Here is a 24,240-nt window from a genome sequence, read left to right on the forward strand (position 1 = left end):
GTCATACACTTGCATTGTGTGCTCGGCTCTCTGGACAAATTATGCACTATACTGTATGAGAACACAAAGAGGGCTCCAAGGTGACATGAAGTGGGAAGTCAATTCTTCATCTGTTGGAGGTAATTAATTAGGACGTCAAATTCAGAGAGCGTCCTTGTCTTAATTCCTTGCCTTAATTGGGGAATAATTTGGTTTTTGGAGCGACAGCGGATCACAGGTAATGAAGATTGACACCTGTTATTTATCTGTGGTGCCTCAGCTGCCCACCCCAGAGTTCTGTTTACTGATGATGACTGTGCCCTTCTGTAAGGTGACACACACACACACACACACACACACACACACACACACACACACACACACACACACACACACACACACACACACACACACACACACACACACACACACACACACACACACACACACACACACACACACACACACACTAAGGCTGTCCCCAAACATTCAAGGTTTGAATGTTCGCTCGTTATGGTTGGCACTCGAATCTTAATTAATGGGCTTGAACCATTCGGTTTTTTTTTTATATATATTATTAAATACAAAATATTATTTTTTCCCTTTTTTTATTAACTCGAAAATATATCTCGGCGAGAATGCGATATGAGCATGTAAAAAAAAAAGTAAGTTTCTAGTGCATTCCTGTCAGAAGTTATGATTTTTTTATGAAATATCTCCTAGTTCTGCTGTCCCATCTCCCGTGCACATTCATTTGGTGATTGGCCTGCAGCTGAGGTGATTGACCTTTCTCACTTTGTTCTGTGAGAACAAAAGAGTTCCATTGAATGGAATGTCTGACGCGTCACACACACACACACACACACACACACACACACACACACACACACACACACACACACACACACACACACACACACACACACACACACACACACACACACACACACACACACACACACACACACACACACACACACACACACACACACACACACACACACACACGATCGCTGACAGGGGGAACCGTTCTTAGCAGCCATGATATATTAGCATATGCTCTCTAGCATCACATCACAAAAAGCAGGGAACTGATCATTGTTAAGCAAAGCCCACTTCAATGCGCTTCTGAGAATACACAGGTGGGACAAATAACGAGCAATATACGCTGTTTTAGCTGCCTGCCAGCAAGCTCACATGAGCTTGCAGATCAGCTGTTTTCGCGGAGCCACTTGACGGTGTGTGTGTGTGTGTGTTGGGAGAGACGAGAGAGATTGATAAAGAGCAGGGGAGACGCGCTGCGCTCTGATCGAGACGGATATCTCAAAGGTTATTTTTTTTAATTAATTAGAAACAAATGGTCCGGATGTTCGCTCGAAAATTCCTGCAGAAGTTCGAGTCCTAAAAAAAGGGCTAAGGTACAGCCTTAACACACACACACACACACACACACACACACACACACGATCTCCTTGTACGCTGGCCTGTGAGGTCACAGGGGTGACATCCCCAGAGAGAGCAGGGATTGGGTGGGTTGCCAGAAAGAAAGATGCCACCCCTTGCTCCGGGAGCCGAACCAGTGGCGTGCACAGATAGACACTAGGGGGTGCCCTTTTGGCAATGTGCCCTTAAAAAAAGTACAGTGTACACTGTACAGTATGTGGACCATGGTGACATTGATCAATTCTTGATAAAAAGCTTCTAATATATTATTTAGTCCCCATAATCTATAAATCTCACACTATTTAGGCAACCGGCCGGTTCCACGCGCTGCACAAGGTGCCCTTTTTTTTCCTTGCCCCTCTAAATGTCTGTGCACGCCACTGAGCCGAACTATAGATGACAGAACCTGAGGTGTCCTCATGTGGCTCGACTGGCCACTTCACCATGAAACACCCACATCTCCTCCAGAGAGAGAGAGACGACGTCATTGAATGACAGCTCTCTCATCCGTAAGGCTCCACCACTGGAATGCCAAAACTGAAACTGTACCGGTGTGTACACACACACACACACACAACAAGTGTAAAGGTCCTCACCTGTGACCTCTGACCTGGCGCACACTGCTCGCCATCAGATCACCCGCACGGCATTAAAGCTGCTGCCTGGATGTTGAGGTGAGATTGGTTGACCTCTACATTCTGCATTAACACATTCCGAACGGGAACCCCCGTTTGGTGTTTCAGGCATTATGTTATGCTTTAGCTATTGAAAAAAATAGCAGATCTACAAGCTCGTAGCGCGGCACCAAGTGCCGCGCTACGATCCGCTATTTTTGAAAAAAATGTGAAAATGCGGAGCAAATCATTGAATATATATTCTCTCGGAGCAAACATTTTTAACTAAAATCTTTGCTTCTGGGGGGGGGGGGGGGGGGGGGGTCTCTGGAACAACATATTGAGATGGGGGTCAGTGGCCAAATACATTTCTGGAGGTCCTTGACATGAAAAAGGTTGAGCACCACCGGTTTTTCAGAAAACTGTTGGAATTCAGAAGCCTTTTTTTGTAATCGACCTCAGTCCAAAATGGGTTAAGCAGCTGCTTGGTATACTCACATCTCACAGGTATAGTGTGTAGCCTGTGTGTGTGTGTAATACAAAGTGTCGGCCTCTACACGAGTGGAATAGACCCCCCCACACACATGCAGCCACATGGGAGATCATCCACACATGCATGCACAACAATGCACATAATGTATGCACATACTGTATGCACGCATGCACCTTTGCCCAAACAAATTCAGATATGCATGCAATAGGGCATTAAGCAACTAGTCGACTAGTTTACTAGTCGACTAGTAAATCCACTAGTCGACCTTGTTGGTACTAGTTGACTAGTTGATAAGAAAAAAAAAAAAAAAACAAGTTAATTTTTTTTATTTATTTTTTTCCCCCGATTTTGTAGGCCTCAAGATCAGGTAGATTATAGTTATAGTCACCATGTACACAGTTTTTCAATGTACACATATTTATTTCCCCCCCCCCCCCCCCCCCAAAAAAAGAAAAAAGTTTATTTTTTTATTTTTTTTACATAATAGGTAGTTAAACAACTAGTCGACTAGTAAACTAGGCAACTAGTCAACTAGTAAAAATTACTAGAAGTGAATGCCCTAGCATGCAAGGCATCACATTGCAGCAAAGACACACGGTGCAGCTTCACACATTGTGATTCACAGAGAGAGAGAGAGAGAGAGATTTTGGCCAGCGAACGGTTCGCGGGGTCCCGCGGCGCTGTGCTCTGTTGTGCTCCCCGGGAAAAGCGAAAGAGCCTATATGGACCCAGTATGCATAGCTCTGAGCCGCCGTCCGCTCTGTCTGGATGCTTTTTGTTTTGCCTCCACGGCTTGGCCGTTGGATATAACAAAATCAGATTATTGTAGGAAAGCGCTGGTCCGGATTCTCCTTTAAACAGAGGGATGAAAGAACACAAGGATTAGGGGCTGTGTGTGTGTGTGTGTGTGTGTGTGTGTGTGTGTGTGTGTGTGTGTGTGTGTGTGTGCGCGTGTGTGTGTGTGTGTGTGCATGCAAGTTTTGGGAGGGGGGGGGGGGAGCGTGGACAGCCACTGGTCTGAATCTTGTACAAAGTGGTCAATGAAGACGAGATAAAAAAAAGGGGCTATCATTTGCATGTGACAGATTGGGCAGCTTGAAAGAGTTAAGCGAGAGTGGATTAAAGTGCCGGCACACATCCGTTTCCATTCTCTTAATCCTCTTAGTGGCCACTCCTAATACGTTTTTTATATCTGTCCTATCTCTCGCCGAGGTGAAATATCAGATTTAGTTGCCAAGCTTTTGACTATATCTTATTACACCCTTATCTGACACTGAGGGGTTGGCGGTTGGCACAGGGGTGCAGGGCGGAGTGCTGAGTGCAAGGGTGGGAGGGGGGGGAGGGGGGGGGGGGGGAGGGCAGTAGCAGTCGGTGTTGGTCAAAGCCGTGGCATCAGCAGTGTTAGAAATAATAAAACACCCACGTGATTTGGGGTTCCTGGCATGGTGGTTATTGCGGTTAATCTAAAAAAAAATCACACCCGTGTGAACTGAGTGGTGCAAGGTCTTATATAGCCTGATCAGCTGTGGTCTGACGTAATGTCAGTGACCATAGTAACCATGCTCATTCTTTTGGGCCCCACGTACAGGTACACACAAACACGGATACAAACAAAGCTGGTTGTCTCAAAAATAGATGATTTATGCATCATCATTTCACTGGCGGATTATGCTTTCATGCTCCCTTGTTTACATAAAGCACAGACAGAAACCTTCCACCGTCCGGTACCACTGGTGAGTTGGTAGTTTGGTATGGATCACTCTGGGTACGTGTGTTGGCAGATGTTTTTTGGGGTGGTGTGTGGCAGAGGCAGGCAGCTGAAGGTGTTTATAGTGTTTGTATTGGGGTGGTGTGGGGCAGAGGCAGGCAGCTGAAGGTGTTTATAGTGTTTGTATTGGGGTGGTGTGGGGCAGAGGCAGGCAGCTGAAGGTGTTTATAGTGTTTGTATTGGGGTGGTGTGGGGCAGAGGCAGGCAGCTGAAGGTGTTTATAGTGTTTGTATTGGGGTGGTGTGGGGCAGAGGCAGGCAGCTGAAGGTGTTTATAGTGTTTGTATTGGGGTGGTGTGGGGCAGAGGCAGGCAGCTGAAGGTGTTTATAGTGTTTGTATTGGGGTGGTGTGGGGCAGAGGCAGGCAGCTGAAGGTGTTTATAGTGTTTGTATTGAGGCAGGCAGCTGAAGGTGTTTATAGTGTTTGTATTGAGGCAGGCAGCTGAAGGTGTTTATAGTGTTTGTATTGGGGTGGTGTGGGGCAGAGGCAGGCAGCTGAAGGTGTTTATAGTGTTTGTATTGAGGCAGGCAGCTGAAGGTGTTTATAGTGTTTGTATTGAGGCAGGCAGCTGAAGGTGTTTATAGTGTTTGTATTGGGGTGGTGTGGGGCAGAGGCAGGCAGCTGAAGGTGTTTATAGTGTTTGTATTGGGGTGGTGTGTGGCAGAGGCAGGCAGCTGAAGGTGTTTATAGTGTTTGTATTGGGGTGGTGTGTGGCAGAGGCAGGCAGCTGAAGGTGTTTATAGTGTTTGTATTGGGGTGGTGTGTGGCAGAGGCAGGCAGCTGAAGGTGTTTATAGTGTTTGTATTGGGGTGGTGTGTGGCAGAGGCAGGCAGCTGAAGGTGTTTATAGTGTTTGTATTGGGGTGGTGTGTGGCAGAGGCAGGCAGCTGAAGGTGTTTATAGTGTTTGTATTGATGATATACATTTTTTGTGTTAATTTTGTATGCTTTGTTAACCCATTTAGGCCTGACTAAATCCTGAATAAATAAAAAGTCTTCTGAAAGAATATTATATTCAAATATTTGTGCCACATTTTCACGATTTTTAAAAATAGCAGATCTACAAGCTCATAGCGTGCCACTGAGTGGTGCTTATAATGCTTAGTTAAAACACCAAAACGGGTTCCCGTCCAGAATGGGTTAATGAATTGAATACACAATGGAAACAGGTCCCAAGGACGTTTATGTGTTATCCTTTTTAGTTTTAATGCCTTACTGTACCTTGTGTTGTTAACATTTCCGATAAAAAAAAAGTATGCAATCAAACAAAACCAGTGCAAAAACTAGTGGGAATATGCGTGCACAGTGTCACCGCAAGCGGACGCTGCGTTCATGTTTTGCGGCATTTTCTACAAAATGGGCCACTCCTGAAAAGTTTGGAAGCCAATCTTAGCCAATCAGGATGGAATATGAGAAATCCAACAGACCCGTCTTGATCACATGACTATAGAGATCATGTGTACCGATTAGCGTGACATTTGGATAATATCTCAAGGAGTAGGCCTAATATAAAAAAATGTGTTTTACATAAGTCGGCCTCCTAGTGGCGCTATAAAGAGCAGATGTGAAAAATACAAGGCAAAGGTTTGTCCTTGGCCTCTAGGGAGTGTGCATACAAACAGGCCAGTTATAGCACCACCATGAGGCTGATTTGAGAAGTTTCAAGTGGCATTTGTTCCTGCGTGCAAAATTTCACAGAAATCACACAACGTGTTCATGATTTGCGGCATTTTGTTCAAAACAGAGCACTCATGCAAACTTTGGAAGCCAACCTTAGCCAATCAGGATGGACTATGAAAAATCTGAAAGACCCTTTTCATTGAATGTCTATAGAAAGACTGTGTAACAATGTGCGTGATGTTCTGTAGGTGTACTGTCAAAAAATGTGTTTTGCAAGAATCGGCCTCCTGGTGGCGCTATAACAGGCCCTTGTGAAAAATGGGGCAGAGGTTCAGCTCTGGCATCCAGGGAGTGTTTTTGCAGGAGTTTGGCTGCGATCAAGCCAACGGTGTCAGAGATTAGCTGTCCACGGACGGACGGACGGACGGAGAGTAAACTCCCCATGTCTTCGGCCTGGTGGAGACAATAAACCTATACATTACTGCAAACAGACAGACGCCATTACTCAATTCACACCTGTGTAGATGTTATATAAAATATCAATTTGGACATGCTCATACTGCACTTCTAATTGGATGATATTCTTGCAACACTGGGAACAGCACAGAGGTCACTGAATGATGAACTTGATACTAGTGCCTAGGGCGAGACTTGTTGTTTCCATATTTGCACTTTTTGTGTGAAAAAATCTTTTTTTGTTTTTCTTGAATTGAGCACAGAGAGACAAGTCAATACATTTTGTGTTCCTGGAAGGTTATCTTGGAACATGAAGCAGAGAATGATCACCGTCTCATCTAGCTCAGTCAGAGGTTCCAAACCACGGGTTATACTAGTACAAAGTCAAGGTCGTACGATTGGATTACCGCAGTGAAATCTGTTCTCCGCATTTGACCCATCTCTTGGAGCGGTGAGCCGCAGTGTGCGCCGCGCTCGGGGAATCATTAGTTGATTTGACCCCCCAATCCAACCCACTGATGCTGAGTGCCAAGCAGGGAGGCATTGGGTCCCATTTTTACAGTCTTTGGTATGACCCGGCCGGGGATCGAACCGCCGACCTCCCAGTTTCAGGGCGGACACTCTAACCACAAGGCCACTGTCTGGTCACCGTCTAGTACCACTGGTGATACTTGAGCCGCCCCTTGGTGGTACACAGAGGAGTCGCCCCAAAAAAGGAGAAAAAAGACAAAAGTGGAATGAAATATTTATATTACTACAGTTACAGTTGGGTGCCACCGATATTGTCCCTTATCATTTGACCCATTTAAGCCTGACCTCAAAATTTAAAAAAATCCTTCTAAATCCTCCAGTTTTCTGAAATAAATATTTTCAAGATTTTTCAAAAATAGCAGACCTACAAGCTCGTAGCGCGCCACTCGGTGGCGCGCTATGAGCTTGTAGATCTGCTATTTTTCAATAGCTAAATTATAACAATGTTTAAAACACCAAAAGGGGTTCCCGCCCAAAATGGGTTAACTGTCCTTTTGCGCAGATCACGCAAACCTCAGCAAAAAGAAAAGGACAATATCGATGGCCTCCAACTGTATATTACTACAGTTAGTTCTTCTGACCAAGCAATTGGTTGAAATGGGCTATCCAGCCGTGAGCATGACAGCACACCTAGCCGCTAATAGAAGATTTGAGAACGCATGAATAACATTAGAAATATCATCAGTTGTGCCGATTAGTGATTAGACTGAGTTTTGTCAGTTTTGTCAGCAGCATTATTGGCTTAGGAACGGAGGAAAAAGGGGCAGGTATACGCTCTGATGTTATAACATGATGTCAACTGATGTTATTTTAACATCAATTGGTACTTGTGGTACTTCAGTATAAAAAGGTTGGGAACCAATGATCTAGCTAATTTGGGATCTGTACACCATGTACTGCTGCATTGTTTCCTAGGCTAATTGTTGGCACTAATGACATGCAGCATACCATCACCACCTAACAAGTCAACTAAGAACATGCCACAATTTTCCTTTGTGAGACGTTCTAATTAATACAATGCCAAATCAATACAACCATAGCTGAGGCACCCATACATAGTGGCAGCGGTGGCCGAACGGATTGCGGAGCGGTCTTGATACCGGAAGGTCGCCAGTTCGAATCAGCGGTCCGACACGTTAAAATTACCACCGCTGAAGTGCCCTTGAACAAGGCATTGAACCACTACGATGAAATGTTCTATGAGCGGGGCCTGGCTGGAAACAAGTTCTTGAGCTTAGCCCAGATACCCTGGGTAAATATAGTAATCATTTCATTTCATTTCACATCCACAGGTGTAATGGCAGTATAGTTTGGAGTCATGACAACAGTATATTGATTGATGTGTGGAGAGGACTTGTTTATTTTCTCTCTCCCCCCCCCCCCCATTTCTTTTCTAGAAATACAGGTTAGAATTCTAAATACAGGATAACTTATCTAGTGGTCGGACTAAAGGTTGTGATTTCATATTACCGTTATTATAATGCGTAGTCTTTTAATTAAGAAAACATCCTGTTCCTTAACAACATAATATGCACCAACACTTTCTTCATGTCAAATCTCGGCATAAACCCCCGCCAATATTTAGGCCTGAGTTAGAGCTAACACCAGCCTTGCTATCCTGAGCTACGTTTTGGAAAAGAGCCCATAAGCTGAATAAGAATAAACAAACAAACTGTTGAGCTGAGATTCCAAGGCATATCATGTCCCCATAAATTCCTAGTAATACAATGTCTTGCTGTTCCAACATGCACCACTGGGTTTTGAGTGCATAGTATTCATTCAGCCCATGCTGGGACTATGGGAGTGTGATTCATGCATTTTATGTGTGGGGATGCCACAGTGATTTAAGCTTAGTTGCCTGAGATGCACTCGGTCAACGTAACGCATATATGTCAAACTAAAGGCCCGGGGGCCAAATCAGGCCCGTGAGTGAATTATCTTTGGCCCGCGGGATGATATTTAATTAGTATTAGAACTGGCCCTCTGGTATAATGCACGGACGACCATAATACTACAAGTCCCACAATGCACTGCGAGTGCATTGGCACATATCACATACTATGAAAGCAGTGCTTGGTGAGGATCATAGAACAGGAAACTGAGCTTAATAATAATGCATTTTCAGTTTTAAATGCATTTACTTTTTTGCTGTTTGCCTGGGACGTCCTCATGACCGCGGTGCCCGTGTGTTGAAACACAGTCCGGCCCTCGACCTCGACCGATTTCTTTATTTTGGCCCACTGTGTATTTGAGTTTGACATCCCTGACGTAACGCCACGTGCACTAGGGGGCAAAGTCTCCTGTTTCACTGTACAGCAGGTGGGTCACTGGCAGCCATTGGGAGATTTCACAGAGAGTAGGACAGATTAGAGAAAGCTACAGCGGATGATGAGTACTAGAAGATGTGTTTGTGAAACACTCTCTCAAAGGTACTGTAAAAACTCTGCGATCCAACATACTGTAAAATGACATACATTCTGTTATAGGCTGGCTGGAATGCGATCATAATCACATTCTGCAACACTGCAAAACCAGAACAATGCATTGCATACTTCATAAGAGTAATGTACACTTTATTTCATCTAACAATTTAAACCGGGTGACTATGTCTCTTTGTCACCAAGGACCGCCACTGGATGTCACCGCCTGAAAAGGAATGCTGACAATGGGGAGAATCTTCCGACGTCTAGATGAAATTGCAAATGCCGGTTAGCGAAGACACGTTAACTCATTTTGGGCGCGAACCCCTTTTGGTGTTTTAAGCATTATGTTATACTTTAGCTATTGAAAAATAGCAGATCTACAAGCTCATAGCGCGCCACCGAGTGGCGCGCTATGAGCTTGTAGGTCTGCTATTTTTTTTAAATCGTGAAAATGTGGCCCAAATGTTTGAACATATTCTTTCAGAGCGAACGTTTTTAACTCAAATCTTTGCTTCTGGGGGGGGGGGTCCCTGGAACAACATATTTTCAGATGGGGGTCGGTGGCCAATTACATATTCTTTTTGGGGTCCTTGACATGAAATACTGAGCACCACTGACATAGAAACAGGTATTTCAGAAAACTGTCAGGATTTTTAAGACATTTTTTTAATTTCGACGCCAGGCCTAAATGAGTTAATGAGAGTGGGGAATGCAGGTGAAATACCACTAGTAACAAGCCTTTATAGGCAAATCCTATAAACGTGTTTCCAGGGAGAGCAGAGCAGCCGGGGTGGGAACTCTCATTGCTGCACAGCTGCCTCTCTTTCGCTCATTCTCTTCCTCGTCCTGTCTATTTCACCTGTGTGTGTGTGTGTGTGTGTGTGTGTGTGTGTGTGTGTGTGTGTGTGTGTGTGTGTGTGTGTGTGTGTGTGTGTGTGTGTCTGTGTCTGTGTGTGTGTGTGTGTGTGTGTGTGTGTGTGTGTGTCTCCAAGCATGGGGGCTAGCTGGGCTAGAAAGTAAGCCTGAATGAAACAACCTGCGAACTGAGAACACTTTTTCGTTTCTTTTTTTTTCTTTTGCTCCTTTTGCACAATAGTACAGGTACGGGTTTCATGGTTGCAAGGGCAAAAAGAAAACAACAGAAAAACCTTCTCATCCCCCGGCCGGGACCTTGGTAAACATTAACCGACACATGCAGGGGTAAAGGAATCCCCCCCCATAGCCGTAGGGCCAGATCGCCTTCTGTCCAAATAAGCAGCGGCGCCTATGCTACCAGAGTAAGACAGATAATGAAGCAAGGTGGTGCAGGGGAACAGCAATTACATGAAATCCTGGGAGGTGGGTATTATGGACTTCAGCATGCCTTGAGGTTGTACATCAGGCTGTAAGAAAACGTGGCCGAGGAGAAAAAGACAAGGAATGAAGAAATAGCGGGAGATTTCTATCCTAGGAGATTCTCTGGACTTTGTTACGTTGCAACCGGTGGTCACCCCTGAGGTAACTTAATCCATTCTGGGCGGGAATCCCTTTTGGTGTTCATGGCATTGTTATACTTTAGCTATTGAAAAATAGCAGATCTACAAGCTCATAGCGCGGCACCGAGTGCCGCGCTACGAGCTTGTAGATCTGCTATTTTTTTGAAAAATCGTGAAAATGTGCCTCAAATCTTTTAATATATATTCTTTCAGAGAGAACGATTTTAACTCAAATCTTTGCTTCTGGGGGGAGGGGGAACAACATATTTTCAAATTGGGGTCGGCGGCCAAATACACATAATTCTGGGGGTCCTTGACATGACATATTGAACACCACTGACATAGAAACATAGGTATTTCAGAAAACTGTCAAGACATTTTTTTTAAATTTCGACGTCAGGCTTAAATGGATTAATGTACTTACTTACTGTAGCCAATCAAAAAGTCTTCCGACCAAAGTTTCAGAGATCAAGTTACTTAACCACGTTAAGCCCCATAGCACTAGAGATCCTGGGCCGCTACGTGGCGGCGCTCACATCTAGAGTTCAGGTCATGTTCCGATGGTGAGCTGAGCATGACGACGTGGTCCGCCCGCCGGTCCTGCCTTAACCCATTTTGGGCGGGAACCCCTTTTGGTGTTAGCATTACGTTATGCTTTAGCTATTGAAAAATAGCAGATCTACAAGCTCATAGCGCGCCACCGAGTGGCGCGCTACGAGCTTGTAGGTCTGCTATTTTTGAAAAATCAAAGAACGACTGACATAGAAACATAGCTTTTTCAGAAAACTGTCAGGATGTAGAAGACATTTTTAGAATCTGAATCTGATTTTAGAATCTCTCTCTTTGAGAGAGAGCGAGTGCATTTTCCGCCAACGGCATCAGCCGCGGAACACCCGCGGCAGGCGGTAGTGTTTATCGGCGGGCATCAGTCCGACACTCTACCCCGAACCCTAAACCAGAAACCTTAACCGCCAAGCACGATGCAGCGCATGGCATCAGCTGCGGACCCCCGGCAGCGTCGCGTCTCTCTCCGTTTCATTTTCAAATGGGTTTATTTGCATCCCTATTCTGTGGTGAACATTTGCCATAGATAGCAGATCTACAAGCTCACAACGTGAGAATATATTTATAGCCCATGGGAATACGGTCGGGTCAATGAAGTATATGGCCAATGTGAATATGGTCAACTAAGTATAGGGTTTAAGTGCTTAATTGTCCTTATCTGAAACAGTTCTTGGTTTCATAAAGTCAACCTGTTTAATGATTTTGTCTTACACTTACAAATAACTGATGTATTATCTTGATCTATAATTCAAGTCATTTATTGCATTACATTATTTTTCCATAACAACCGAGGACTGGGGGTGTGCGTCGGAGATGGTAAACAACGTATCTGTATTTGTGTGTATTTTGTAATGTATGCAATGATGTTTTTGTTGTGTGTATCTGTGTCTATGGATCCCTTGAAAATAATAATACATCTCATCAAAGGAGTCTGCGACTTTCCTTTCAAGACATTTTGATATGCTATACATCTATTCAAAGGAAAATAGTCTATTTTCACATACGCTATGTGGCTGAAGCTGAAGAGACAAGGACATGTATTGATGCTGGTATAGTCTTTTAACACTTACAGTTGGAGGCCATCGATATTGTCCCTTATCATTTGACCCATTTAGGCCTGACCTCAAAATTTTAAAAGATCCTTCTAAATCCTCCAGTTTTCTGAAATAAATATTTTCACGATTTTTCAAAAATAGCAGACCTACAAGCTCGTAGCGCGCCACTCGGTGGCGCGCTATGAGCTTGTAGATCTGCTATTTTTCAATAGCTAAATTATAACATAATGTTTAAAACACCAAAAGGGGTTCCCGCCAAAAATGGGTTAACTGTCCTTTTGCGCAGATCACGCAAACCTCAGCAAAAAGAAAAGGACAATATCGATGGCCTCCAACTGTATCAGCCCCAGACAGTGGAACTACTCAGTGGCCACCACAGTGTGGTTGTTCTCTCTCTCTCTCTCTTTCTCTCTAGGTCGTACTTGTATGAATTTGAATCACGGTGATCATGACGGAAAGCAAACTCATCAAGCCCCTTAGCTGAATACAAAAAAAACGTTTTTAAATGTCAAGCATGCAACAACTCATTGAGGAAAATCACACCCGTGTGAAGTGGAGTGGTGCAACTCCGTGTGGGGGTCCCCAGGGGGGGTCCCCGGAAGTTCCAGACCCACAGGAACGGGGTGCTTCGCGTCCAAAACAGTCGAGAAATTACAGAGTTACCGTGTGGGGGTCACTGTACTGTACTGTACTGTACTGTACTGTACTGTACTGTACTGTACTGTACTGTACTGTACTGTACTGTACTGTACTGTACTGTACTGTACTGTACCACCCCAAATCGTCATACAGTATACAGTTAATATATGTGTGTTTGTTAGGCTGCGCAACAGTGTCACTGTGAAAACCAACAAAAGCTATTTTCGTGCTCGGACAGAACCAGCCAGCCAGGGACAGACCCAGGGACGCAGGGACCCAGGGACACACGGACACACATAGCTGTCTATAGGAGTGGTTGCACAAGGCTATGAATTACAGCAGAAGCACACAAACAGATTTAGCCATAATGAGGACCTCCAACTCTCCATGGAATTAAACACGGTTGACGGTACTGACGTTAGAACACAAACTGCCCAGTATCCAGACCACTATCTGAACCGGATGTGCAATTAGTGTACAGTGAACAGCATGCAATGCTATGGCTTCCATATGCTATTTACTTATAATCCTCCACTGCAGACAGTGCACATAGGCATATGAGTCTCCTAAAGGAAAGCAATCTGCCTGTATCCCTACATTTTCTCCATCTGCAAAGGGAACTGCCACCTTCCCGACCGTCGCTCTATACGCCACCTTTAATCGCCAGAGGCTTTGAAGACAGCTAATTTCCATACTGATTTCTTTCTTTTCTCCCGCCTCTCACCGTAATTCCAGACCAGGCACAAGGTGAGCGGACGTGTCTCTTGATCTAATGGTGGAGGACTAATTGCATTCTGGGGATACACGGCTGGAATTCAGAATGTTCGGTGTGTAAAAAAAAAAAAAGAGAGAAAATAAATGTATGTTGTGCAAGCAGACCACATACTACATAGGGACAATTAATCCATTTTGGGCGGGAAACCCCTTTGGTGTTAGCATTATGTTATGCTTTAGCTATTGAAAAATAGCAGATCTACAAGCTCATAGCGCGCCACCGAGTGGCGCGCTACGAGCTTGTAGGTCTGCTATTTTTTTTAAATCGAAGAACGACTGACATAGAAACATAGCTTTTTCAGAAAACTGTCAGGATGTAGAAGACATTTTTAGAATCTGATCTCAGGTCAAAATGGTTTAATAACCCTCCTTCAGGGGAGAGAAAATTGGACTGTCCAGCCTCCCAAAAGGCTGCATTGCTGCCTTTATTGATATCTGGGGCCAGATAAAGACAGGCCTGCCATCCCCAGGCAGTGTGACTCCACTGGGGCTCCGCTGTGACTGGACTGTTACAAAGCCAGGTTAGCCCGCCTGCACCAATCATAGTAGCACAAACAAGCCCCATACCACACTGAATGCTAAGCCAGATCAGTCTCTGGGGTGCATGGTTTGTCAGGTATTGTAGGGATAAAAAAAAGCGCTAGATTATTTCGCTCTCTCTCTCTCCACACACACACACGCACGCACGCGCACACGCACACACACACACGCACACACACACACACACACACACACACACACAAACAGTCCTGCACCCCTGCCATCTCTCACGACTGCAACCGCCCACAGCATGCAAGGTTCTCTCTATCCCTGTGGTTGGTGTGTGTACTCAGTGGGCAGGGTGAACGTCGGTGTGTTGATAGGCTGATGTTTCAAATCAGCAGAGCTACTAATTACATCCGCCTTATGGAGCTGGTCACTGGGCATCTGATCACTGCCGGAGCCCAGTATTAAGGTGATGAAGTGTAACATTTAATGCCGGCACAATCATAGGGCAAAGTCCCCATTACCACGAAGGCAACACGGTGGCACATTATGAAAAGCAATGAACAACACGCCGGCCCTCTGTGCTACGGCATCGATCACAGACAACATATGGGTGCCCACAGGGGGGGTAAGGGGTGCTTACCCTCCTGGCGTTTGTTAACTACAGTGCCATGGACGGTGTAAGAGGACGTGTCATATCCTTTCAAATATTACATTTTTCATTGGCCGTTCGTGGAAAGAAGGGGGGAAAAAATCAACAATAGCAAGACCTTCTTTAATAGCTCCACTCAGGTTTCAATGACAATGCACAGTTTCCCTGAGAGACAGAGGGAGGGAGAGAGAGAGAGAGAGGCAGCAGACATGCATGGTACAGTACAGTAATATGTGTGTTTGTGTGCGTGCATGTCTGCGCCGTCCTCGCCATTATAACCTCTTTCTCAAGGAGGAGCACACAGCAGCCTGTTGAGAGGGAGGGTGCTAATAGAATTACCTCAGCTAAATCAGTAACAGCCGCACAGAGATTTCACATTTAGATGTCAGATTCGATAAGGACACGTAAAAGAAAAACAAATATATGTGACAACGGGTTCGAAAAAGAAGACTTCATTTAAAAGTGGCATGTGTCATTCGGCTGCTTCACGTGAGCTGGCACGCAGCAGATGCACAGGTTTTACCAATATTTGCCACTGCACGTTGATTAAATCGGAGGGGGCAAAAACACGGCACACAGAAGTGCTAATTTGTCTTGACTAGAAAACAGCTGTAAACACCCCCAAGGGGCTCGAGGAGATAAGCGCGGTGTTATGGAGATGGTATCGGGTGATGCCCCACCCAGGCCCCCGTTGTACATTTTCAGGTTTCCCCTCCTCCATGTTGCGACTATTAATCAAGGCTGACATTGAATAAACACGGCACCACAAAGCTAATTGACCATACACCAGGTGAACAGCAATCTCTATGTTCACAGACCTTGTCCCATTGTCTGTTCGGGGTGTTGCGTTTGTGTGGATTTATTTTACAAAAAAAGAAGAAAGAAAGAAAGAAAGAAAGAAAGAAAGAAAGAAAGAAAGAAAGAAAGGAAAAGAAAGACAGAAAGAAAGAAAGACAGAAAGAAAGAAAGAAAGAAAGAAAGAAAGAAAGAAAGAAAGAAAGAAAGGAAAAGAAAGAAAGAAAGGAAAAGAAAGAAATCAAGAAAGAAAGAAAGAAAGAAAGAAAGGAAAAGAAAGAAAGAAAGAAAGAAAGAAAGAAAGGAAAAGAAAGAAAGAAAGAAAGAAAGAAAGAAAGAAAGAAAGAAAGAAACAAAGGGAACTGATTTTGCACATTGGGGTAATCAAATCAAAAAGAAATCTCTGGCGCGTTATTGTGTCAGTGATTGCACCTATTGTGGTATTTGTTACCAATTTCAGATTGCAGAATGCTAAATATCAGGCTCAAATGGTTAGGCATGCAAAAACACGGAGGTCTTCTCAAAACTGCTTCTGCTGAATTTTCGATGTCCAGATTTGCTAACGTGTAAAAGTATGCTGCCAGCCAGGTGGTCGATCCCATTCACTTGAAAGAAATTTAATTTGTTAAGCGATAAGTTTGTGGATTTAGAAGAGAAACTGCCTAGTTGAGAACACAGCTAACTATGTGAGGATACACTGCACAGAAACCAGAAAAAATAAAAAGTTCTCCTCACATCTGACAGATTACAACTTGTCCAAAATGTTTTAACTAAAACTAAGATGAGGGAACATATTACTAGGAGTTTTTAGGATTGATTTTCAAATTATTTAAAGCTCTCAATGGCCTCGCATCTTCCTACCTACTGTACATGACTCTGACTGCCTGCCTAGATATGTCCCAAACCGCCCCCTCAGGTCCTCCACTGCTGGCCTGCTCGATGTGCCTAAAAAAATCACACCCGTGTGAACCGAGTGGTGCAAATCCCCCCCGCCCCCTCTCTGTCTCTCTCTCTCTCTCTCTCTCTCTCATTAGCAGGCAACATGCAGCACTATCTCTCTCTCTCCGTTTCTGGCACAACAGCGCCACTTTTGGTACTCATTGGTACTGGTCACATAGCTGTTCGTTGGAGTGGTTGCACCACTCAAAAATGGCGGTGAAGCAGCTTTCTGCTTCTACAGGCCGACGGTGTAGAACAAACATTTTAAAGCACAGCTCAAGACAAAAGACGAAAGGTGCTATACAAATAAAGTTTTATTATTATTATTATTATTATTTTAAGATATCCTTACAGATAAAGTGAAATCAATAGTGAGAATGTCTGCATTCGTTACAATCTGTGAGACATTCATCTAACATTATAAGATATATTTGTTTCATTATTTATCCTCCTGTTGCAATGCGGATTTCATTTGTTATTGCTGGGAATGAAGTTCAATCATTTCCCAGATTGATTGATTGATTGATTATCACACACAGCACATGTGGCTGTAAACATGAGAGTACTTTATATAAAGTATCTTAATTGTCATGATCTAACGGGATAAATAGTTGAATTAATTATGCACAAATAGAACAACCTTCCCTTAACCCGTTTTGGGTGGGAACCCCTTATGGTGTTTTAAGCATTATGTTATAGCAAATAGCAGATCTACAAGCTCATAGCGCGCCACCTAGTGGCGCGCTACGAGCTTGTAGGTCTGCTATTTTTGAAAAATCTTGAAAATGTGGCACAAATCATTGAATATATATTCTTTCAGAGCAAACGTTTTTAACTCAAATCTTTGCTTCTGGGGGGAGTCCCTGGAACAACATATTTTCAGATGGGGGGTCGGCGTCCAAATACATGAAAAAGGTTTAGCACCACTGACATAGAAACACAGGTTTTTCAGAAAACTGTCATGATTTACATTTTTTAAATTTTGACGTCAGGCCTAAATGGGTTAAACATGTATAATTTCAGAAGCAAATGGATCATTGGGTTACTAATTATTTATTGTTTCAAAATCAACAAACTGCATTTTAAATTGCCGCAGCGTTTGATGAATGGCACCGCTACAAACCACCGCGCAACATCAAACAGTCAGACGCAACAACCCTTTCATTCATTTGCATCGCATATTCTCCCTTCTAACGAAGGCCACGATCACACATTCAAACAATAAAATCTGCATCCGTTCTCTGGTCGTCGTGCCAGGAAAAGCTAGTCAGTGACAATTTAACCACTTTCATCCTGGCGTACACCCCCCTATTGGGCATGTCATGACATGTCATACTCAAACAGGTGAACGGAAAGAGGCCGCACAGCTCGTAGTCACGTCGATGACATAAAAAAATATTTTTCCAACGTTTCGGCATCAAGTTGCCTTCTTCAGGGCCCCAAAACGCCGAAACGTTGGAAAAAAATGTGTTATGGCATCGTGACTACGAGCTGTGCGGCCTCTTTCCTTTCTCAGTCAAAGTTGTATCTCCTGCGGTCAGAACCTCCCCACTACTGGTGTGCGCTCCTACCTTTTTGTTTGTTCGAATACTCAGGTAACAGGTAAAATGTTTCAAGGATTTTCAAAAATAGCCAAGCTGGCAAACGCATCACGGACGTGCAACGCTATTTTTTGCAAAAGGGACTAAAGTGGGGCTAAAGTGGTTAACTTCATTTAACTCTACTACAGATTTCGCTGTGCAGGGAAGAGCAGTTGTTTCATTAGACCCGAGAGAGCAGGTCCAGAAAAAGCCAATGACACATAGTATGACAGGGAAACATCCAAACCAAACCTGGGAGAACTCACAAAATGAAAATGCAAGTGCAGATTTGGTTTCCGATGCCAGGTGCCCACCCCGTCGTGCAGCCACCCAGTGTGTCAACAGAAGTCATGAGGAGAAGAAGTCACATTTTTGGCCCAGCTAAAACTCAGGAGGATAACAGACTAGAGAGGAGTCCACATCTCAGTCTCAGGACGTACAGGCCAGCTACATATACTGTTCAATGCGAGATAACATGACACACCAAGCACAAATATATCCACTCACAGATTCACGGAAATGAGGAGGTGGAGGAGGAGGAAGAGGAGGAGGAGGTGGAGATGAGATGTGGGAGGAGGAGGAGGAGAGCAGCATGGCATTAACACTGACTGAATGACACCCACCCACTGTGCGCTTCCTTCCTCTATTCAACTGGCATATAGGTTTTCTGGGCCATTGCATTTTGGGACATTAGGATTAGAAACCAGGATTAAATTAAAAAGTGGCACATCAACCACCACCACCACCACCACCACTGGCACGTCAATACAAAATAGTTGGTATGGCATGAGAGACAAAAATCCCCCCTCCCCCACCTAGAGTTGTAACTCACGGGTGTGTCGATGTGCCAGAGGCGCTGTCTGAGCCCCAAGATGGACAGTGTGAGCTGATACTAATTGATGTCTCATGGCCAGGCTCAGTGTGGAAGGGCGTGTCGTCATTGACGGCTGACCCATACATTTAGTCTGTCACTTCCACCTTCCTTCTAGTTTATGCTTCGTCGTACGGCCACGTCGCCCGTCAGGCGAGGGGGGAAATGTTCTGCATTTATTGATAGTCCACACTCCACAGTGAAGAGAAGAAACAGAGACATGCAGCAAAGTCCACCAGGCTTGGGACTCAGAGCCTATAATATAAAGGTATACACAGTATAGTGCCTTATAACCACTCAGCTATCGGCACCTCCAAAAGCACTAAACATGCGGTATCGCTTATTTGCCTCCGGCAAGGGATGCTTAGGTGGAATCAATTGTTTAGGACGCCGCCTGGATGAAGACCATAGTAATAAGTTCATTTTCAGCCACGGCCAAAAAAATAAGCTTGGCAATGCCTGTTGGAAATCGATGCACCGCTGTCTGTCTCTGGGCATCGTCTGTTAGCTCCTTTAACCCATTCTGAGTGGGAACCCCTTTTGGTGTTTTAAACATTATGTTATAATTTAGCTATTGAAAAATAGCAGATCTACAAGCTCATAGCGCGCCACCGAGTGGCGCGCTATGAACTTGTAGGTCTGCTATTTTTGAAAAATCGTTAAAATGTGCCTCAAGTCTTTCCGAAAATTGTCATGATTTAGAAAACCAATTTTTTTAAATTTCGACGTCAGGCCTGAATGGGTTAAATCCTGATTTATACTCGGTTGTACATCGTGTCCCTCGCTCAGAATATAGCCGATCTACAAGCTCACAACTCATCGCAAGCGTGATGCGCTGTGGTTCTTGTAAATCTGCTATTTTCAGTGCAAGATACCGGTGCGTGACAAAGTATAAATCAGGCGTTAAGTCCCGCGCCTGTGCATGGGCCAAGTTCCAATGTCGAGCAGGGCACAGGGTGATAACGCCATCGGTCGGCGGAGCTTAGATATTCCTTTCCAAGTCAGCAGCAGGGACAGACTACAGAAGTGTGCCTTTCCTTGGCAGCAGAGGGAAAAAGACGAATGAAATGAAATCAGTTATTCTCTGTGTGCTTTCTACAGTACTGGTTCAAGCCCTAGACCACAAACGCTTCAAATACAGTATGGCTAGGGAAGAAAATAAACCCTAGTGAGGTCGTGCAAACTCACATGACCTTAAATTGTCCAGCTTTTCTCTGTCTTAAAGTTGAACAACAATCCCACAACAGTACTGTAAACACAGGACAATGGAAACAAAATCTAATGTTATATGATATCATGTGGGCGCGCACGCGCACGCACACACACACACACACACACACACACACACACACACACACACACACACACACACACACACACACACACACACACACACACACACACACACACACACACACACACACACACACAGTCTTTTGACAACATAATGTTGTGACTGTCATTCATGGTCAATAAATGCATAGACAAAAGCAGGGACTCGCAACTCACTTTGTAATAAATGCAGTCATGCAGGGCAGACTGGAAAATCGCCATGTGCTTGCAAAGTCGCCATTGAAATTTTGCCAATCAGCTAAAGAAAACATACGTTACGTAAGTAAGTAAGCTTGTAGTAGGCTATCCAATGTTCTATTTGCCCTGTGACTTTTATGCATTCTTAATTTGGAGCGTAATGCCAATAATATCCGTCTTCCCTTTCAGGGACAGGCTCAACACACACAGCATACAATGGCTTTATATTTCTGATACACAAAGAGGCTTGTGGAACTGTATATTTCAGTGGTTAACCATCGATAAACAAACTGAGGAGAATAGATGTGAATCCAGCATGCAGAGTGATGACACGCTATCGGGCCGATTCCTCTGTGCTCGGATGACTGACACTTTAATAGATCGGATCAGATCAGATGGAGTGTCTCCCATCAGTTTCTCTTTCTTCCTTTCTCTTTCTTACCCCGACCCAAATGACGGTGATGAAAACAAAAACGGATGTCTACCAGCAGATACCCATCTTTACACCTACTACTCACAACTCAACAGTCCGGCATTCTGACATGGTGGCAAAATCAATAGAGCAGCACACAAGCATCAACAGCGAGAAGTATAGTTGTTGTAAAAGTCTGATTTACACTCCATTTTCTGCGACACCCTCAAAAGACGGAGTATAAATTGTCTGTTGTACCAACAGTATATGCAACGCGCCACCATTCTCAGGGAAACAGTGACATACAGTAGGCTATAGCATTGTGACTGCTTACATAAATTTACACCACTTAAAATAATTATAATACTAATAATGTCCACCTGTTTTATTTGAATGGGAACGCTATACTGCAATGTCACCCAAAATAAAAGCAACAGGCACTTTGTTGTAAAAAATAAAATGAAATAAAATGCCACTCCACTAGTGAGTAATGCTCTGCCATTAGTGTATAACTATATAAAAATTAAACATCATTCTAACAGGCCCCCATTATAACACAGACTGTGTTGCAAATTGCCTGACACGTGTAGCTTTTATGGAAACACAAATGAGACATAGTTATATCCTATATTTTCTTTTGAGTATCACAATAACTGTCTGTATTTTCCTTCTGGAAACAAACGCATGGCCTAATATGTCTTAACGTGGTACATTGGAAGCGTTCAAGTTCAGTTCAAAGTCAAACACTGACAAGTCTCAACCCTGACAACCCTATAGTACATGTGGGACTGGGGGCAAGTCCCATGCGACATACTAGCGTCATGTCCAGGGAAACAGGAGCATGCATGCATGCAGTGTAGTGTGGTGTGTTACCTTGCACAGGAAGCTGATGTTGAGCCAAAGGTCTGGGCGTTCCTGGAGCCGGCGTTCATGTAGTTGCCGACCAGCAGCACGAGCTCCAGCAGCTTGCTGAAGCCCTCGCTCTTCTTCACCTCCTCGCAGGCGAACGTCACGTTCATGATGTCCGGCCGGATGTTGTTCACCTGCTCCTCGAACGTGAGCTTGAACAGGATGCCGTTGAGGTGCGGGCGCAGCATCTTCACCGAGCTCATCTGTGCACGGAGGTCACGACAAACAAAGGAAAGGGGACATGTGGTCATTTGTGATGATGATGAACACCAAAATCAACTGACAAAGTAAACCGCTGAAGGTCTAGGAGAGATCTTGTCACTGTACATATCTTGTATATGTACAGTACACGCACGCACGCACACTTCCCCCACAAAGTTTCAAGCTTGGACATAATGGCCACTATGAACAGTATGAACACTATGAACTACAGATGTGCCTTGAGATTTTGACTTGCTCATTGGTGTGAGAGAGACAGTTTGAAAACGTATCTGGTACATGTAGAAGAAAGTGTGTGGAGGTGTAAAGGACTGTAAGGCTACCTTTAAAAGGCACGCACGCACGCACGCACGCACGCACACACGCACACACACACACACACACACACACACACACACACACACACACACACGGCATATATCTTTGCGCCATGCAGGCATTAATAATACTGTAACAACCTGATTTTCTTATTGGGTCACTTTTAATTAATAATGAATTACAAACTTCACCATAATGTTGAGCATGACTAGGACAGTATGCACTGTTGTAAATTGTAATGTAATTTTGTTTACAACAAAAGATACAGTGCATTACACACTGACTGCTCTAATAATGCATTGCATGGACCGAATAATAACCAATCAGCAAAATTGTGATGCACAATTGTGTTTAGAGGTAAAGACAATATATCATATAGCAGCCTACACATTTAGTTATTGAGTCAACATTTGCACGGGGGTAAAACTTTGTAGGCTAAATTTAAAAAGCCAAGCTGTAACAGGACGCTAGGTGTCACCCTTGTGACTTTAAATGGGGTTGCGCTCGAAGTGAGGCTGCCTTGTGGTGAAAGAGACTGACTCACTGAGCGGGGAGGGCAGAGAGAGAGAGAGAGAGAGAGAGAGAGAGTCTGTGATGTTGCGTGCAGGATATGAATCTGACTAAAAGCCCGAGTAGGCCTATATTTATTCGTTTACCCTTAGGCGGCAGGCCACAGATGATGATGACACACGAACGACTAAGTGAACCCAAATATGTCATTTATTTAAATAATTCCAAGTAGAAACTGACAACAGCGATTTTGATGGGGTCTGATGTGATTGTTGTGTGAAAAGATGAGTCGTCCATAATTTGACAAGCGGTGCATAAATGACAATATGCAATTGAAATCTACACTCGAATATAAAGTATATCCTGTGTTGTAACTTGTTAGAATAGGCACAAAAGGGTATATAAGCCTATGTTGTGACACTGACGCCAAATCAATAGGCTAGGAATAGCATCCCTTTGATGAGTTACCCAAAACAAAATCTCAGGCAATTAAGCAAGAATGTGTGTGTGTGTGTGTGTGTGTGTGTGTGTGTGTGTGTGTGTGTGTGTGTGTGTGTGTGTGTGTGTGTGTGTGTTTTACGTACGTGCGTGGCGTGCGTTGTTGCAGTCACAGTGCATGCATTATTTAACACCTGTTGGACTTTTTCCCCCTCGGCTTTTCTTTATGGGACATCAACTTACCCATCAACTTCCTCGTGGAGTCAAGTCTGTTACAGTTACAACAACAACAACATGAACGTCCATAGCTGTCCTACCGTCCGTGACGCGAGCAGAAGGTGTATTATTATATGATGTCTAGGCCTACACACTGCAGGGTCTATATCTTCTTCTACACGGTCAAGTAGGCAACAAACTCCTGAAAATACAGTCTGGAACAAAAAAGCAAACATGGGTGGAGCTGAGCAGCCAGCCAGGCAGGCGGAGAAAAAGAAAAATCGAACCCTAGTATATACAATTTCAAAAACAATAATGTAGCCTAAATATAGCCTTCATGAGATGGAGAGCAATAACAGCCATGTCAGGCTGAAATAATATAGCGCATAGTCATAATTGCAATTGCAAATCAAATATTGATCATTATAGCAAGACTTAATTATATGTTATGTCCAATCGAAGAAACTGGCAAACCGCAACGCAAAAGTATATAGAAGCCAGTTTGGGTTTATAAACCCTAAACCGTTGTGTGC

General features: G+C 44.1%; 1 protein-coding gene across 1 annotated transcript; it reads right to left on the reverse strand.

Moving 5' to 3' along the window:
• Positions 1 to 3,281: 3,281 nt before the first annotated feature.
• Positions 3,282 to 23,796, reverse strand: LOC306924166 (protein diaphanous homolog 3-like). The gene is made up of 3 exons (XM_079502559.1): positions 23,638 to 23,796; positions 21,971 to 22,209; positions 3,282 to 3,380 (listed from the first exon to the last, which is right to left on the reverse strand). The coding sequence occupies exons 2-3, from the start codon at positions 22,207 to 22,209 to the stop codon at positions 3,350 to 3,352; spliced, it is 270 nt and encodes an 89-aa protein (XP_079358685.1). The 5' UTR covers positions 23,638 to 23,796; the 3' UTR covers positions 3,282 to 3,349.
• Between the last annotated feature and the right edge of the window lie 444 nt (positions 23,797 to 24,240).

This window comes from Electrona antarctica (assembly GCF_951216825.1).
Source record: "Electrona antarctica genome assembly, chromosome: 1".
NCBI lineage: Eukaryota > Metazoa > Chordata > Actinopteri > Myctophiformes > Myctophidae > Electrona > Electrona antarctica.

Excerpts from the sequence above, each read along its gene's own strand:
- LOC306924166 (XM_079502559.1), bottom strand. The coding sequence starts at position 22,209 with ATGAGCTCGGTGAAGATGCTGCGCCCGCACCTCAACGGCATCCTGTTC. Across the intron at positions 3,381-21,970 it reads ACATCAGCTTCCTGTGCAAG|GAGAATCCGGACCAGCGCTT; the intron begins GTAACACACCAC and ends CTCTGTTTAAAG.